Source organism: Lagenorhynchus albirostris, chromosome 20, assembly GCF_949774975.1.
Source record: "Lagenorhynchus albirostris chromosome 20, mLagAlb1.1, whole genome shotgun sequence".
In the NCBI taxonomy this organism is placed as follows: domain Eukaryota; kingdom Metazoa; phylum Chordata; class Mammalia; order Artiodactyla; family Delphinidae; genus Lagenorhynchus; species Lagenorhynchus albirostris.
Window position 1 is genome coordinate 42,126,824 of NC_083114.1, and position 18,347 is coordinate 42,145,170.

Consider the following 18,347-nt stretch of genomic DNA (forward strand, 5'->3'; position numbering starts at 1 on the left):
ACAAGCGGATTGGGCCCTAGGGGCCGCTGGGGGGCGACCGAGAGCTCATTCGTTTCCCTTTAAGGCCGGGGCGGAAGACTGCGGTGAAGGGCCTTTGTGTCGGCGGGATAGAAATAGACCTGCCCCTTTAAGAGGGCGGAGACGCTGAGTGGCGGCGGCTTCGAAAGCGGCCTAGGACGCCAGCTGCAGCTTCCCAACCACCCACCTTCGGCCGCCACCTGGGCTGCAAAGACGCCTCTCTCCGAGCTCGCCCCAGAGACTCTGTCGCCCGGACTCTGACCCTGCCACCTGGACCAAGGCCGAGGCCCCGGTGACCCCTAGAGTCGGAATCTAGCCGGCCAAGCCGCGGCCGGAGACTACCGGCCGTCGCCATGGTAATGCCCTGCCTGGGACCACCCGGCCGCCCGGTCTCCTGGCCGCGAGGACCTGCCTTCCGGGTTCCAGCCCCTCCCCCGTGCGAGCTGCAGGGCCGGGTTAGGGTTTAGGGGAGAGCTCGGTGGGGTCGGGAGGCCTGGGCCCTAGTCAGGGCTCGACATGGACACGCCCGGACCCTCAGGGAAGGCCTCTCCACTCACCTCCCTCTGGGCCTCAGTTTCCTGTCTCTTGCCTTCCATTTCATCTTGGAGAACTCCTGTTCATCCTTCCCGGTGTGCTCAAACGTCACGCCTCTTGGGCCCTCCTTCTCTCCCTAACGCTTCTAGTCTGATCCTTGACATTCCGGGATAGGTCTCCCTAACTATAGCTCTTGCTGCTCTGGCGTCTGAGGTTAGGCACAGCCCTTGACTCTAGGAGTGACACACTTTTAATGTTGGCCACAGCAGCCCTGCTGCCCAGAAAGAAGGAACTGAACTGTGGACTGGGAGGCATCCCACCCTCCTGGGACCCTAGCTTTTGGGTGTTGGATTAGATAAAAACTACTGGCTTGACTCTCAGAATCAAGACCACTAGGCTGGGGCATGCTTGGATTTATGGGAGTGTCCCTTATGTTTGACAAAGGTTCCAAACGCCAAACCTTTGGGATGTTGCAAAATCCTTAGGCCCACTGCACAGTGCTGGGTCTAAAGAATGACGCAGGCTCCCGTGGGCAGTCTTCTCTTTGCTTCCTCCCTCTTATTACAAGATTAATGCAGGGCTTCCCTGATGGCGCAGTGGTTAGGAATCCGTCTGCCAATGCAGGGGACACGGGTTCGAGCCCTGGTCTGGTAAGATCCCATATGCCGCGGAGCAACTAAGCCCGTGCGCCACAACTGCTGAGCCCACGTGCCACAACTACTGAAGCCCGCGTGCCTAGAGCCCATGCTCTGCAACAAGAGAAGCCACCACAATGAGAAGCCTGCGCACTGCAACGAAGAGTAGCCCCTGCTCGCCGCAACTAGAGAAAGCCTGCGCGCAGCAACGAAGACCCAACACAGCCAAAAAAAAAAAACAACCAAATAAATAAATCTTAAAAAAAAAGATTAATGCAAATGGACCTGAGTGAATTATTTTACAAGAAAGGATTCTAAGTCATCTAAGTCTTTAAGTAAATCCCATCTCTTCTCTCCTCATCCCTTATTCCTCCCCCCAACACTAGCAGAAAAACAAACAAACAGAAAACAGTAAACCTGATGGTCTTGTTAGAATTGGGAAAAAGCAGAGTGAGGACAGAATGTACTTGCAAACGGTATTTCTCCTCCGACCTCAATTGCTTTGTTTTCCTTTCAGGCATGCAGTCTGCAGAAGCTGTTTGCTGTGGAAGAGGAGTTTGAAGATGAGGTAAAAAAGTGTTGGTGAACAGAGATGGCAGAGAAGGTCTTAAGATGTAAACACCCAGGCCCAGAACCCAAGTTTCCTTTTACTTGACATGTGTATCTCTTTTTGTCTGTGAGAGGCTGAGAAATGATGAGAATTGTAAACAACCCACTTAACTGTCTTAGAAACAAATGAAAAACCAGAAAGATGAGCTGCTTAAATGTCATCCTTTAAATTATAAGGGCCCTTGCCTGGAAGCTGTGTCACGTAGATGATTGGATTCACCTTCACGATGACATACTTTTTTTAATATAAATTTATTTATTTATTCATTTATTTTTTGGCCGCGTTGCGTCTTCGTTGCTGCAGGCGGGCTTTGTCTAGTTGCAGCGAGCGGGGGCTGCTCTTTGTTGGGGTGTGTGGGCTTCTCATTGCGGTGGCTTCTCTTTGTTGTGGAGCACAGGCTCTAGGCATGTGGGCTCAGTAGTGGTGGCTCACGGGCCCTAGAACGCAGGCTCAGTAGTTGTGGCACATGGGCTTAGTTGCTCCGCTGCATGTGGGATCTTCCTGGACCAGGGCTCGAACCCGTGTCCCCTGCATTGGCAGGCGGATTCTTAACCACTGAGCCACCAGGGAAGCCCCACGATGATGTACTTGATGTGGGAAGAAAATTTAGGGAGAGTCAGAGACAGCACAGTTACTGGACAGCAGGAGGCCTGGGGTCACCAACTGGCTACCTGAGCCAGGGCAAAGTACTGCATTCTGTGGCCTTCCATTTTCTCTCCTATCACACATGATGGCCGTTCTTCTGCCGTAAACATTCTTCCCTTCCCCCTCTCTCCTCAGAAGATGACACGTTAGACTAGATCTGAAGCTGGCATGTTAGAATCATCTCTGCCGAGGCCCTACCACATACCAGTTACATCAGAATTTCTGGGAATGGGCGCAGGCAGGGGTATTTCTAATCTCTGGGTACAGCCAGAGACCGCTGAACTAGTGATCTGCACAGCTGTCTTCCCACTCAGATCTAACAGATATAGTTTCAACTAGGAGGCCCAAAATTGCTATCTCAAATCCTTTTCAGAAAGAAACAGGATTTAAGTGAGTAAATCTCCAAAAGGTAAATTAAATTGCTTAAGAATACAGCACCAGGGACTTCCCTGGTGGCGCAGTGGCTAAGAACCCGCCTGCCAAGGCAGGGGACACCAGTTCCATCCCTGGTCCAGGAAGATCCCACATGCTGCAGAGCAACTAAGCCCGTGTGCCACAACTACTGAGCCTGCTCTCCGGTGCCCACGAGCCACAACTACTGAGCCCACGTGCCACAAATATTGAAGCCCACGTGCCTAGAGCCCAAGCTCCGCAACAAGAGAAGCCACTGCAATGAGAAGCCCGCGCACAGCAACGAAGAGTAGCCCCCGCTCGATGCAACCAGAGAAAGCCTGTGTGCGGCAACAAAGACTGAACGCAGCCAAATAAATAAATAAATAAATAGATGAAAAAGAAAGAATACGACACCAACAGCCAGGATGGCCTCCTGACTCCAGTCTAATGTACATGGAAACTAGTAAACTACATTTATAGACTAGAGTTGCTCCAGTTTATCAATGACAAGCCATTCAAACCTACTTTTTTGTCTCCCAGTGATTTGCTTTAAAAATCACGTTTAGAATTTGTCCGGATGCCTAATTGGTGCCTAGTGAGATGGTGAATGCTGCACCAGGGACCCTTCTGGCAGCCACAGTCCCATGCTTCCCTTCCTCTGAGGCTTTTGGAACCCGAGGTTTGAAGGGAAAAACAGACCTTCCTCAGACCTCTTAAAATTCCATCTCTGGCTTGTCTCATTCATTGAGGCCCCAAGACATAGTGACAAAGGCACTTATGGGTTCCAGTCCTGGTTCTGTGAAGTTACTTAACCTCTCTGAGTCTCCGTTTCTGTATCCATAAAACAGGGACAATAATAGTACCTATTCATAGGGTCATCATGAGAACTCATGGAGAGAATTCTGGTAAAATGTTTACATGGTACCTGGCACCCAGTGAGGTTTTTCAAATGTTAGATTTTGTTATCACTTGGGGACTTGATTTTTGTTTTTACAAATAATTCAAAACTGCCAGGTTTGTCAAGGAGATATGCGTCCTTGTCTTTGTCTTTCAGCTTTGGAGATGTGTAATTATGGGCTGAAAAAAATGACCCTCCTGGGTCTTACCAGGTCATGGTAGGACTGCTAGGCTAGTAATGGAATTAAGAGTGAAGGACTCTGACAGCTCAAGTTTCTGTTCCATGACCAGTCCCTTTCCCCCTTCCCAAGACAGATGACATCATGTCTGAGAGTGAGCTCTTCAGCGGAAAAGGGCTGCATCACCTCCCAGGGTCATCAGGATTTTCTTGCTGCTGTAATTATAATATTATTATTACTAAGTCCTAAGGTAGTCCTGTTAGAGTATGGTACTCTCCTGATAGTACACGAAGCAAGAAAGATCCTTTCTCTAGCCTGGACAGTCCAGTGCAGCACGGGGGGTGGGGGTGGAGGGGACCTTCCTGTCAGTTAAATCAGCAGTTCTGACACTTTCGGAACAGGTCTGTTGCTCTTGAAGGTGTCAATCTCCCCTTGCTTCCCAACCGGAATCCGTACTTCGTTTACCTGCCTGAAAAGCTATATTTAACTTCTATCTATTTTGCAGGCTCCAAGGACTCTCTGGCTTACTGAAGACTAAGCGTGTGCGTGCGTGTGTGCGTGTGCGTGTGCATGTGTGTGTGTGTATGGTGGGGGTGAGGAGTGCGTGGAGGACAGGCAGCAGGACCAGATGGATAGATGCCTAGTGCACAGGCTCGACACCACGAAGCTAGTTTCCTTGAGATGGGTGTGTGACCTTGGATGATTTGTTTGACTCCTGGGTGACCTGGTTCCTTTGCTTTTCCTACTGCTCCCCCAACACCACCCCTCCCCACCCCTCACCTGAGACTGAAGAAAGAGAGAAGCTACCTGAAGACTTAGCCTTAGAATGCGTCTGGTAGAAGCCTCGTTGTGGGCTCCTGGGCAAGGTCAAAGGTGGTGAGAGAGTCCACCACTGCCTTTCACACCTTGGCTTCTTGTTTGCGAGTACCTGCACACACAGACACACCACATACCCGAAACAGTGAAAGCAGAGTGTTTCTTGATTTCCAGATGCCAAGACCTGCTGTCTCTGCTTCTTTGTAGGATTTCTTGTCGGCTGTGGAGGATGCAGAGAACCAGTTCGTTGGCTCATGGCCTGTGAATGCTGGGTGCCTGCGACCTGTCTCTTCCCGGCCACAGGAGGCCCAGCTACTGCCATGCCCCACTGCTCCTTCAGAGGCTGTGGGCCTGCCAGCCCTGGGACTCCGCCTTTCTACCTCCGGCATGCCCAGGGCCGTTGAAGGTCCACCTTCCACAGGAACAGCTCCCCTAAGGCCTGTTTCAATGTCCAGCAGCTGGACTGGCAATCAGGGAAGAGTGACACTGACAGAAGTGCTCAGTGAGACCCCAGAAAGACCCCAGTCCTCATTCTCCCACCCCCAGCTCACCTTCAAGAGCAAACAGCAGGTGATTGGTGGCTTTGAGGGGCCTGAACAAGATGAATTTGATAAGGTCCTGGCAAGCATGGAGCTGGAACTTGGAGTTAAAGGTGAGGCCACAGGAATCCTGCCCACCTGGCGGCGGGAGGACTCAACATTGGCCAAAAAGGCCCGGGCAGCTGATCTGAGCAGACCTTGCCAAAAGGGGCCCGTGCCTGCAACCCACATAGCTGGTATCCCGTCAGCTCGGGATGTGCCCCCGGATCCTGTTGTCCGCTGTGGGACTCCACAGTCCCACTTGAGGCCTGGTGCCACGGGTAACCTTTCTGTCCCAACTGCCTCGGTGGTTCGCGGTCAGCAGCCCCATTGGGAGGTCTCTCCCGGTGGTCCCCCTCCTCAAGCACCCCAGCCTTTCCAAGCTGCTGGCAGGCTCGTTCAGAGCAGCCCTCAAAATCATTTCCCTGGTCAGCCATTCCCGTCTCCAAATGCCTGCTTAACTGGCAAACCTCATTTTCTTACACCACAAACTCCCAACTCAAGCTGTGCTACTCCCTCAAGGACTATCTCTGGATTATTTCCTCGGGGGCCCTTCCAGCCCCGAGCTCCAGCTTCTGTCAAGTCTCCTGTCAGCACCTTGAAGGGCCCCCGTCCTTCCCCAGTCCCTCAAGCTGCTCTGCAGATGCCCATCGTCACGAACCACCTGGTGCGGCTGGTCACTGCTGCCAACCGGACACCCCAGCAGCCCGCTTGCACTTCTACCCGCGCCAAAACGCGCCGCTTCCCCGGCCCAGCAGGGCTCCTGCCTCACCAGGTGAGTGACGGCTTCTCTCTGGCCAGAGCCTGAGCTCCCCAGGCTGCTGGGGGCCCAGGAGAGCAGCAGAGTCCCAGAGGATCTTCACGCCCCCCCAGGAAGGGGAGGAAGGAAGTGCAGAGAGGGAGCGTTTCCAAAGCTGTGGAGGAATTCAGAAGAAGTGGGAAGAATTGAATGCTTGAAAACCCACATGCGAGATGCTTAAGGCTTGAGAATGTCACAATTTCCATACGTTTGTTGAACATCTACTGTTTCCTAGCACCAGGGCAGAAAGATTCATTCACTTATATTTGCTAAAGACTGGTATGTGTTGGGCACTTTGCTTGGACCTGAGAATACAGAGATTAACATAGAAATAGTTCCCGTCCTAAGGAGCTTCCAGGAGAGTGGAAGAAGTAGACACAAATGATTACACATAAAAGGCACAGGGAGAGTAGAGGTCATTCCCTGGGTGCTGGGGAGACACTGGGCTCCTTGTGCTTGCTGCGTGGGCTCTGGAGGGATGAGTAGGAGGTTTACGGAGGTGTGTGTCAGAAGGCTGTGTCTTGGAGGACATTTCAGCAGTGGAAAGACGGGAGAGCGTGTGCAAAGGCACAGATGCGCTGGGAGAGCCACAGAATCACTCGTAGCTGGTGTGGGGTCAATGTGGGGGAGTTGGGGCTGAGCTGTGTGTGTAGATTTCGGCAGCAGTGGAGAGACAGGGTCCATCAAACTACTCTTGGGTCAGATCCCAGATAATTGGACTCCGAGGATCCGGTCTGGTTGTGATAGGTTACCCCCTTTCCTCACATTTGAAGGGTGTTTGAAAAGATTCCTACCTGTTAACTTGCTCTTCCCTGGCACTTTTAAGAGAAATCCAAGGAGACCTGGGATGGATCTCTGTAGGGAAGGATGAGGTCCCTGAGAAGGGGTGTGGGGAAAGCTGCCCTTTTACTCATCTCAGGCCTCTCTATTCAAGTCATCGCCCCCTTCAGGAAGCCCTGGGGTTTGTTCCTGGGCCAGCTCTAGCTTCCTCACACTCCCAAAACGATCCCCAAAGCATCTTTTTTGAGCTGCCAGCGAGGCTCCTGAGACTTCCTTAGGAGAGATGTACTATGTGTTAATTGTCCCTGGTAGTTTCCTGAACTCATTACGTAACCCAGACAAGAAGCTGTACTTGTAAATAACAGCTGCTGAGCTTGCTCTCGCCTTCTCCTCTGTCCCCTTGTAGCACAGTGGGAAAAATCTGGACGACATCATGGTTTCCACGCCCCAGACTCCGACTCATGGTGCTCTGGCTAAATTCCGGACAGAGGTAAATAATTCCATGCAAATGTTAACTTCCTGGGGATCGTTCAAGAGTGAGGGACATCCCTACATGTCTCAGTAGCTGAGGATCAGCGTCTGTGCTGCTTGGCCCGTTCCCTGGGGTCATACGCCACAGGGCATTTGGGGAGGTGGCAATTTTCCTGGCATAAAGTGAAGCCTATCCTGATGCCAGAGGGGTGTGAACCGATACCATGAGTCCAGCCTTCTTTCCCAGCTAAGAAAGAAAGGCCCAGCTAACTCCATCTTCCCTCAGAGGAGGAGAGTGTAACAGTTGTCGAAATTGTATCTCAGGAACCCTGCCTTTCAGGTTTCTGGGAATCAAGCTGGGAAGGATCTGGCTTCATCTTGCCTCTGGTGGGTTCCCTCTTGGTGGGTGAGACCCAGCCTCCCTCCTCCCTGGGATTCTGGTTGACCTGCTCTGCTCCCAGACCCACTTTTGCTTTTAATTCTCTCTAGAAGTTTTTCTCTTTGCTGTAGCTCTGCAGATCCACCAGTCCATTTCAGCTCCAAAGCAATAAATACTCACCTGGATTCAAAGCTTTTTTTTTTTTTTTTTTTTTTGCGGTACGCGGGCCTCTCACCATTGTGGCCTCTCCTGTTGCGGAGCACAGGCTCCGGACGCGCAGGCCCAGCGGCCATGGCTCACGGGTCCCAAAGCATTTTTTAATATAATAAGGTGAATAGTTAAAGCCAGAGGCATCCCAGATAAAATATAATTGGTTTCAAAATTGCCTGGAAGCCTATAAATATATGTGGGAGCTCCCTAGCCCTAAGACTTTGCAAGTCCATTGTAAGAGACAAGCGTAGATAGCCTTTTGCATTAATGTAATTAAAGTCAGGGCCTGATTTAAAGTAAACAAATGCCTCAGTGAAAGTACTTTTGCTAGTGTACCTTTGCTATTGCTTCTCAGTGAAAGGTGTGATATGCCACAAGGTTTCACACACCATTTTCTGAACTGGGAGATACACGAAGGGAGAGAATGTGGCCACCGTGCTGCAGGGAATTCACCCTTGCTCTCCCAGCCCTCTATCCCAGCTCAGTCAGGGCCTCTAGCAAAGCGGGCCCATGCAGCTTCCCCTTCTGCTCCGTTGTGCCAGATTGTTACTGGCTCCCAGGCATCGGTGGAGGAGGACTTCGGGCGAGGGCCCTGGCTGACCATGAAATCTGCTCTGGGCCTGGATGAGAGAGACCCTACCTGTTTCCTCTGTACCTACAGCATCATCATGGTGCTGCGGAAGGTAAGGGTCCTGGGTGCTGAGACCCAAAGGGAAGACCATTTTTATCCCTTTCACCACCCTCCTGCCCTGCTCCACCTTAGGAAAGGGGCTCTCTGTTTGCTCCCTGATACCCCAGGCCTGTCTCTGAGTGGCAACATGAAGCCCCTTTGGTTGTATCTTCCACTCACCTGCCTTTTCACAGTATCTGGCCTAGGTGGAGGTGGGTTATGGGCATGTCTCTGCACATCTGGGCCCTGAATGGGGTAGGGTAAACACACTGCTACCCCTAGAGCTCCCCAGAGGTCAAAGGTCACGTGCAGACTCACGTTAGTACATGTGCTGACGTATTCCTGCCGGTGGCCTGTGAGATGGAGCTCTGTATGAATACACACACATAAACACACGAAAGAAAGGGGGCAGGGCAGACGAATGAAAGGCCCGCCTTCAGCTTCAGGTCTGCCAGAGGGAGGTGGGATGAGCCCTGGAGACTGCCCCTTGGCCCTCTGAAAAGGAAGACCATCACCACACCAGCGCTCTGCCCCCCTCCCTGGGTTGCCCTGGCACACTTGGGAACCTTACAGGTGGGACGTGGCTGGCTCAGCAAATGCCTCTCCTTGTAACCAGGCAGCCCTGAAGCAGCTGCCCAGGAACAAAGTCCCCAACATGGCCGTGATGATCAAGTCCCTGACCCGGAGCACAGTGGACGCCAGTGCGGTTTTCAAGGACCCCACGGGTGAGGAGTTAAGTCCTGGGAGTGTCTGACGAGTGGCCGCATTGAGCTCAGGAGGTGAGGAGGAGCCACCCTCTCCATTTGCAGTCAGGAAAATGGAGGCAGTGTCCAGCCCCCTTCCCAGCCGGGGCCCAAGCCAGTCACTGCGCTGCCCTTGGCCCCGATACTGATGGGCGGTGTGGTGTTTGCAGGAGAGATGCAGGGCACGGTGCACAGGTTGCTGCTGGAGACACGCCAGAATGAGCTGAAGCCTGGCTCAGTGCTGCTGCTAAAGCAGGTACGGGAGCTCCAGGTGGGGACCTGCTCTCCCGCCTCCCGCGCTGGAGACAGCCCCGGGTTGTCTCTCTGGCTCCCTGCCCTCCCAGGGCCCAGGCAGAGAGTGGCTGCCCTAGTGCAAGCCCTTGGCTCACTGGAGCCGAGTAAAGGCCTGGCTGCCATCCTTCAGGGGGCAGATGGGGGTGGAGGTCGTGCTGTGAGGGGCCGAGGATGGGGTACGCAGTTCTACTCTGGCAGCAGGGCTGCGGCAGGAGTGATTTCTGTGACCCTGGTGCAGAGGCTAGCAAGGGTGAGGCAGGCGGGACTGGGTGGCCGTCCGGCAGCACCTAGCGCTCTGTCAGGACATTGGACACCTTCCCCCCCTTTCTCTACTCCAGATCGGAGTGTTCTCTCCTTCACTCCGAAATCACTACCTCAACGTGACGCCCAACAACCTGGTCCACGTTTATAGCCCAGATTCTGGGGATGGGAACTTCCTCAAGCCATCTCAGCCCTTCCCCAAGGTAAGAGGAGCAAGATGGAGTGGGGATGGGTAGGGCCGCTTTCCGCCTGGGTCTTCTGATTTCTTCCCCTCCTCTATCCTGGGGAGCAGGGATGTGAAGTGGACAGTTGCCCTGAGGTGAAAAGATGCCCTTTGGGGACAGGGCCATCTCCTCCTGTCCCTGGTCCAGCCACCTGCCAGATGGCACAGTAACAGGACCTAGAGGAGCAGCTGGCTTCTGGGTGGATCCCTGAGTGTCTGATGGCAGACCTGAACATTGGAGAGCATGGGAGTCACCTGAGAACTAACCGAGTTGAGGGTCCACGATGGGGTGGGGCCCTCAGTGAGTGACTGAGGGTTGGATTTGCTGCAGGTGGCAGTGCAGAGAACAGACAGCTACAGATGGTCTGTCAGGTGAGCCAGCACTTGCTCTGCATCTTCCCTCCTGGTTTCCACCTCTGCTAGGTGAGGGGGCGCCGGCCCAGAACTCCTTTGGGAGCCAAGGGAGGCTGGGTTCCAGGCAGTTCCACTCCAGGGTGAGGTGCAGGACCCGGCCTTGACTTGACACACAGTGTCCCGTCTGTGGCCACCCCCACCTTCCTGGGATCCTGGGTTGTCGTCATGACCTGGCCTGGGGGTCAGGAGACCTAGGTCATGGCCCTGCTCTGCTGGAAATTTGTAACATGACCTTGGGCAAGTCCTGTCCCCTCCCCTGCTGTTGCTTTGTCTATAAAATGAGTGGGTTAGACTAGATGACATCTAGTCAAGTTACATGTTTAGTTCTAACTTGCTGCTTCTCATCTTTCTCCCTAACCTTCTTCAGTCTCTCAATATCACCCCACTTCTAAAAAAAGCATCTTGATTTCCATTTTTTTTTTTTAATTATTTTTTTGGCTGCGTTGCATCTTTGTTGCTGCGCATGGCTTTCTCTAGTTGCGGCGAGCGGGGGCTACTCTTCACTGCAGTGCGCAGGCTTCTCATTGCAGTGGCTTCTAGTTGCGGAGCGCAGGCTCTAGGGCGCACGGGCTTCAGTTGCAGCGCATGGGCTCAGTAGTTGTGGCTCGCAGGCTCAGTAGTTGTGGCTCACGGGCTTAGTTGCTCCACAACATGTGGGATCTTCCCGGACCAGGGCTCGAACCTGTGTCCCCTGCATTGGCAGGTGAATTCTTAACCACTGTGCCACCAGGGAAGTCCCATCTTGATTTCCTTTTAAATTTCAGGTCACCCCAGGAATTCCCTGGTGGTCCAGTGGTTAGGACTGTGTGCTTCCACTGCAGGGGGCACGGGTTCGATCCCTGGCCAGGGAACTAAGATCCCCCTCGCTGCAAGGTGTGGCCAAAAAAAAAAAAAAAAAAAAAATTTCAAGTCATCCATACTTGTTGAAAAAAATGGTACAGAATAAAGCAATGTGAAACTGACCCTTCTCCACTTTCATTCCCTAGGGCTAACCATGGTTAACAGGTTTAATTACTAATTTTAATTACCTGTTCATATATTAGCTAGTTTGGGGATTGTTAACAGCTCATTTTTAATTCCAGGCTAACTCCTCAGCATAATTCTGAATGGCGTCTTCACTCACTGCTCCAGTTATAGAGATTCCCTAAAACATCAGATACCAGCAGAATTAGAAAAGAAAGTCGGCCAAAAGTTTTCTGTTTTTCTTTTATTTTTTTAACTGTCTGCTGTTTGGGGTGTTTGGCGTTTCAGCCCCCTCCCCACAGCATGGGCCTGGGTGACTGGCCACTGCCACGTTCCTCTCTCCTGTCTTTCCTGAGGCCCCACCTATTCCTTTGAGGTTGTTTGGGCAGAACTGTCCAGAGGGATTTCAGGGGCACAGGTATTGGTAACCAGATCCTCTGTCCCCAGGATCCAGGAAGCTTCCATGAACGCCTCCAGCATGAGACCGAGAAGCCTGGGAAAGGCCTCAGAATAGCACAGAACCCAGAGGCAGGGGCATCACCTGAGAAAGAACTACTCCCAGAAGCAGGTAAGGCCGTCAGCCCACCCAGGAGCAAAAGAGGTTCTCCTTCTATTTCCTCTTGAATAGCTCAGCCAGATTGTTCCTCCTCCTGTGAGTCTTTGGATCTTACAGAATCTTAACAGAAATCTGATGTGGTGTGTTCTCTGGCGAGGCTGCAGGCCACAAACTAATGAACACAAAGAATGTGAACCGAAGCGCCCCAGTTTCCAGGCCATGTGCTGTTAGCCACAGGGGGAGATAGACTGGCACCATCCTTGAGTCTTCTGTGGACTGATGGCCAGACCTCAGAGGCAGATTTCCCCATAGTGACTAAGCTCCAAGGCCCTCCAGGTGGTGCTGAGGGGTCAAACATCCATGAGGTTAGGGTGGGACCAGGATACAGACCTGAGAGGCCCAAATACAGACCTTTGAGGGGAGGGCCAACTTGTTCCTCAGGAGGGAGCCTTACCCAGGTGAAGCTAACACAGTCCAGGTCTGGTCCTTAGCTCTTTGATTCAACCCTGTTTGGCCCCAAAGTTCATGGGATTATGGATAGGTGTCTCGACGTTAACCAAATTTCACAGTAGACCAATGGATAAACCACAAAGCCCATTTCTTTATATTGTATGAAAAAGTATCTACCCTGTACGCTGGAATCTTCTCTAGAATCTTGCACTGTCTCCTTGGAAGTCAGCTTGATGACAAGCCGAACCATCATCAGAAGGTTGCTGGTGGTCATAGTATAAGAGTGAGGCGAGTTGCCTGTAGAATGTGTGGTTGGTGTCATATCTCCACTGTAGGGACAGACCTGCCGGGCAGGCAGCTGCTGGTGGTGGCCGGGCAGCACTAGGAGACACAAATGCGGATTCCTGCTATGATTCCCATTTTCCTAGGCTCACACTGGCTGGCTCACTCCCCTTCATTTAACCTAGTGTTTCTTCAGACGGTCACAGTGTAGCTAGTGAGGGGCAACTTTTTTTGTTATAATCAAATTGCAGTCCTGCTTCCCTGAGTACAGTGCTGGTCACCCTAATTAAATTTGAATGCCCCCAAACTGACTTCTGTCCTTCCAGCAGCAGTGTTTATCGAGTGGGAGCTGGCCTCTGCAGGTATAGTTTCCAGCCTGACTGACTCTAGGGCTGCCTGATCCCATCCATTCAGCGGGAGTTTTCTAGTTGGAAGCTAGGGCTCTGGTGTCAAAGGGATGCTACTTGGGGAAGTTGTTGACCTCTTTAAACCCTGTTCTCTCAGGTAAAGTGGGGATTCTAACATGAACTACACGAGATGCCCTCTGAAGGGGCCCCGTGAGACCGAAATGAAGTGATGAGTGTAACGTGGGCAGCCCTGTGCTGGCGCCCAGCATGCCCCGGTACGTGTTAGCTGCCCTTGTTAACAGTCAGAGTAGCAGTAGGGCTTACTGAGGTCAGCTCTGTTTCCAAGTTCTCAGACAGGAGCACCCCATCCAAGAACTGTAGTCGGGGACAGTTACTTTTGTCCCCTCTGCCTACGAGGCACTTTGGGGGAGGGGACGATGTCGTCTCCCACTCTGCAGATGAGAAACCAGGTTAATGAACTGTGTGATTCTGAACACATCTAGTGACTCTTCCTGGCCTTCTTTCTCCCTCTGTCCAACGCAGAGGTTGCACTAGGGGACCTCTGCTCAGGCACTGTGCCTCTGGATGGAAGGAGGAGCCATGAAGGCCCGAGGGGAGCCTCTTTCTTAGCAAAGTGGCCCGGGCGTTTTGCCTCTGCCTTTGTTGTGTGTGGGTATGTGGGGGGCAGAGGGGAGGTGGAAGGCGGGCCGGCCTCAGGCCCGTCGGTGTGGGTGCTGGCGGCTGGGCGAGCCACCTTCCTGACAGCCCTCCCGAGGGGCGGGAGCCTTGGCTCTGAGTCACGTGGAGCCCTAATATTATCACTAAGTCTCCCCGCCCTCTCTTCCCCCCACCCCCCCCCCCCGCAGATGACCTAGATGGACTCCTGAGCGAGCTCCCTGAGGACTTCTTCTGTGGCACGAGCAGTTGGGACTCCCCCAAGGCAGGGCACCCCCCATGAGCCGGCAGCCTCTCAGCGCCCAGGAGAGAGAAGACCAACACAATTGGAAAACAAAGTTCCGGGACTTCTCTGGCTGCTCCCACCCTGGACACTTACCCTGAGAACACCCTCGTCCCTCGGGTTCTGCAGTGCCGTCACTTTGGGTCTTCCTTTGGCAACCGGAACTCTGCCCAGGATCAACTCTGCAGCTCTACTGTCCTCCAAGCCCTCGGGTGCATAGTCTTTCTCCTCCTCCAACAGGGAAGGTGTGCCGTTCTCCCACCTCAGCTTGAATTTAGAGGATGCTGGGCCTGGTCCCTTTACTCCCTAGTCCGCGGGCAGCTGAGGAGCTAAGAGGAACCGCACCACAGCAGTGGCGACCTGTCCCTCTGGACAAGGAAGGAACGCTCAGACTTCCCTCTGCGTCGTCTCTTGAGGCCTGTAGCTGGCCAGCTCACCTGTGCCCAGGGCTCCCAGGAGCAGGGGCAGGAGGACGGCTGAGGTGCCTTATTCTGAAATAAAGCAGCCGCCTGCTTCACCCACCTCCCTCTCGTTTCCAGCCTCGCTGCTCCTTGTTCTGTCTGCCCTGCTGGTGGTACCTTGGCCAGAGCAGAGCCAAGCCACTCGTTTTCTCTCTCTCTGTCTCTCTCCTTTTTTTTTAACTATAAACTTTTTCTTGTAGACAGTTTTAGATTTATAGAATTATTGCAAAGATGTTACAGGGAGTTCTCATATACCCCACACCCAGTCTCCCCTATTGCTGCCATCTTACATTAGTATGGTAGATTTGTTGCAACTAAAGAACCAGTATTGATACATTATTATTAACTGAATTCCATACTTTATTCACATTACTCAGTTTTCCCCTGATGTCCTTTTTCTCTTCCAGGATCTCACGTTACATTTAGCCATCGTGTCCCTTGGCTATGGTAGTTTCTCCAACTCTCCTTGTTTCTTAATGACCTTGACAGCTTCGAGGAGTGCAGGTCCGCCATGTTGTCGGATGTCCCTCTATGGGAATTTGTCTGGTGTGCCTTCATGATTAGACTGGGGTTATGTGTTTGGGGGAGGAAGACCTCAGAGGTAAGGTGCTTTTCTCATCACATCATATCAAGGGTTGGTGTTGACCTTGATCACCTGGCTGAAGTAGGGTTTGTCAGATTGGCCAGATTTCTCCACTGTCAAGTTACTCTTTTTCTCCCTTTACACACGATACCCTTTGGAAGGAATTCACTCTGCTGCCCACACTTAAGGAATGAGGAGTTATGTTCTACCTTCTTAAGGGCAGAATATCTACATGGATTATTTGGAATTCTTCTGCGTGGGAGATTGGTCTGTTCTCCCTTATCTTTTGTTCAACCACCCATTTATATCAGTATGGACTCATGGATATTTATTTTATACTTTGGGTTAGAGTCCACTACTACTTTATTTATTTTGTTGCCAAGCAACTCTTCACCACTGTAGCTTCTCTGTCCCGCTTTTCAGGCAAGAATTGGACGAGGGTCATGGGTGGGGTGTAAAAGGTCTAATTATACCAAGTTGCCAACCAACCTTGTTTTCCTTTCTGGAATGAAGGGAGGAAAGGAAGATTCTCTCAGCACATGGTGGAGGGGGTGTGGGTTAGAGACCCCAGTTTGGCAGCCAGCCTCTTCTGCCTCTGTCTCAGCCTTCACCAGGCAGCTGTGAGTCAGGACCTCCAATGGGCTTGGTGCGGCTCTGGGAGAAGGGGTTAGGCTCCCTTTTTCCAAAGAAAAGCTGATCCCACGGATCCCAGTCTCAAAGCTGAAGTGAACAGGTGCTTTAAGAACTCCATGTTCAGCTGGCTGCTGGTGGCAGTGGGGCTCTGTTCTAGAAGGCTTTTGTGGCCCAAGCCCAGAACAAGAAGGGGCTAATTCACCAGCACCCCTTTCACACTCTCACTGGGTCTTCCTACCTGAGCACACCACGCACTTCTTTCTCTTCCCCGTGCTGCTAACTCCCCAGCTCCGCCTCTGTAGCTTAGATCTGGGCCGGGTGGTCTTCCTACACCTAAACCAGCCATGCCCCTGGCCTGCGGTGCCCCCCCGCACTCAGCCCCCTTGAGCTCTGGTCTCTGCTGCTCACGATCCTGACAGATGCCCTGGTTTCTTGTGTGCTTCTTTCCCCCCCACAGGCTCTGAGCACCCAGAAGGCAGGCTGGGTATCCAGTTGCCTGGCACTGTTCCTGCCAGTAAAACTGGGCTCCCTGTGGGTTCACGTGTGGGTTGAAGTAAAGGCCTCAGGAAGTTAATGCTGAGGATAGTTTTTCTGCCCTCAGGAAGTTAAGGCTAAGGATAGGGGACTGAACATATGGTACCTCTGAGGACTGATCTGTAGTCAGAGCGCCTTCAGGCCTGTGACAAGAGGCTGCCGAGAGGCTGGGGAGGTCAGAACAGCCTCAGGCCCACCGACCATGACTACCGTGCGCCTCGGGAGAGGCCCCACCGACCATGACTACCGTGCGCCTCGGGAGAGGCCCCACCGACCATGACTACCGTGCACCTCGGGAGAGGCCCCACCGACCATGACTACCGTGCGCCTCGGGAGAGGCCCCACCGACCATGACTACCGTGCACCTCGGGAGAGGCCCCACCGACCATGACTACCGTGCGCCTCGGGAGAGGCCCCTCTGGCCCCGTCGCGTTTTGCCAGCTCCCAGCCCTGGGAGCCCAGCTCCGGGTGCTCAGCTGGGCTGTTGGCTGGGCAGTTAAAACATCGAACGGGCGCCTTTCTCTGAGGATCTCCAAGCCCTCGCTGGGCATGATCTCATTCCTCCTCTGGGATCCCCCACCCTGGAATACCACGAAGAGGCTGGGGCCAGAGTGGGTGAACAGCAGGGTAAGGGCAGAGCTGGAAACAGCCCAGGCTGCTGCCACCCACTTGGGCAGGCAGATGAGTGTCTGCTCCGGCGCAGAACAGGGGCCCTCAGTCAACGTGCTACACGTGAGAGAGGCTGGCCCACGACGAGCCAAGGGCTCCTCAGCAGCGCGACAAGATCTACTGTGCGCCAGGCCCTGCTGGGCACCAGAGCCCCAGCTGAATCCGTTCAGGTCCTGCTCTGGAGCCCGCATCCAGCGCGCCAGGCTGTGGTCCACGGCACCTGGGGACAGGGGCTTGACAAAGCACACGGAAGGTCCTCCAGGAGCACGGATTGAGGGGTGGCTGGAACCGCAGGGGTGGGCGACCTGAGCAGGTGTCTCCCACCGCAGGTGACCTTTGAGGTGGACCTTGAGGGATGAGTCAGGAGGGAATTCCAAGCAGAGGGAACGGCAGGGAAAGGCGAGGATCCGTGAGGGGACAGCTGCCTGATGTGAGGCCAAACCAGGGCATGGGGCTTAGTGGGAAAGGGCAGGGCTTGGAAGTCAGCAGACGTTTTCAAGCTAGGAAATGAACTGTTTAGATAGATCCTTCCCTTTGGGCAGTGGCGCAGAAGGGTTGTGGCCAGAGGAGGGAACACCAGGTAGGAGGCAGGGCTGGTCCAGGTTAAAGGCCTTGAGATGGTAACTGAAGATGGGAGAATGGGAGCTGGAATGTGTGTGTGTGTGTGTGTGTGTGTGTGTGTGCGTGCGCGCGCGCGCGCCGGGAAAGTGTGTGTGTGTGCGTGTGTGTGTGCGCGCGTGTGTGTGTGCGTGCGTGTGTGTGCGTGTGTGTGTGTGTGTGTGTGTGTACCGGGGCAGCCATGGCCTGCAGCCAGGGCGGGATGGGGACAGGCAGACCCTGAGGGGCCAAGGGGCTGCCCCACCACCCACTGGCTGAGAAGAGCTTCTGGGGCCAGGGCTGACCTCCCTCCTGCCCTCCCCTTCACTGCTCGGCGGCCAGCACCTAGTGCTGTTTCACGGCCTCATTCTTCCCCCTAGAGGCTCGTGGAAGCACAGCCACTTTGAGTGAGTGGGTTTGTGGCTTGAAGGTCTCCTTGGTCCCCAGAGTTGGGAGGTCAAGCCCTTGGTCTTCCTCAGGCAGGCATGTAAGCCCTTTTAGGAGCTGCGGCGGGGGGGGGGGGAACCCTAACCAAGACGCATTAAAGGCAGTGTTAGGGACCATGCTGTCCTGCTTGGAAGGTGGGGAGAGGCTCTCTCACCAAAGTGCACCATCTACAGAGTCAGACCCACTGTGGTCCTAGTCTGGCTCCCCCGTCACGAGCTGTGACCTTGAGCAAGTGGTTTCATCTCGCTAAGCCTTAAGTTCCTCATCAGTAAAACAGAAATAAGGCCACCCATCTCAGAGGCGGTCAGACTGTGATCA

The 18,347-nt window shown here is 53.5% G+C and overlaps 1 protein-coding gene across 1 annotated transcript; it reads left to right on the forward strand.

The window, feature by feature from the left end:
- Positions 1-371: 371 nt before the first annotated feature.
- On the forward strand, positions 372-14,473 carry HROB (homologous recombination factor with OB-fold). The gene is made up of 10 exons (XM_060135738.1): positions 372-473; positions 1,705-1,755; positions 4,935-6,080; positions 7,291-7,374; positions 8,487-8,627; positions 9,231-9,339; positions 9,528-9,613; positions 9,990-10,115; positions 11,960-12,080; positions 14,014-14,473. The coding sequence occupies exons 1-10, from the start codon at positions 372-374 to the stop codon at positions 14,103-14,105; spliced, it is 2,058 nt and encodes a 685-aa protein (XP_059991721.1). The 3' UTR covers positions 14,106-14,473.
- Positions 14,474-18,347: the final 3,874 nt, after the last annotated feature.

Bases quoted from the DNA above. Each gene is read 5' to 3' on its own strand.
- HROB (XM_060135738.1), top strand. From the start codon at position 372: ATGGTAATGCCCTGCCTGGGACCACCCGGCCGCCCGGTCTCCTGGCCG. The intron at 7,375-8,486 runs GTAAATAATTCC...CCGTTGTGCCAG, and splicing joins TGGCTAAATTCCGGACAGAG to ATTGTTACTGGCTCCCAGGC. The intron at 8,628-9,230 runs GTAAGGGTCCTG...CCTTGTAACCAG, and splicing joins TCATCATGGTGCTGCGGAAG to GCAGCCCTGAAGCAGCTGCC.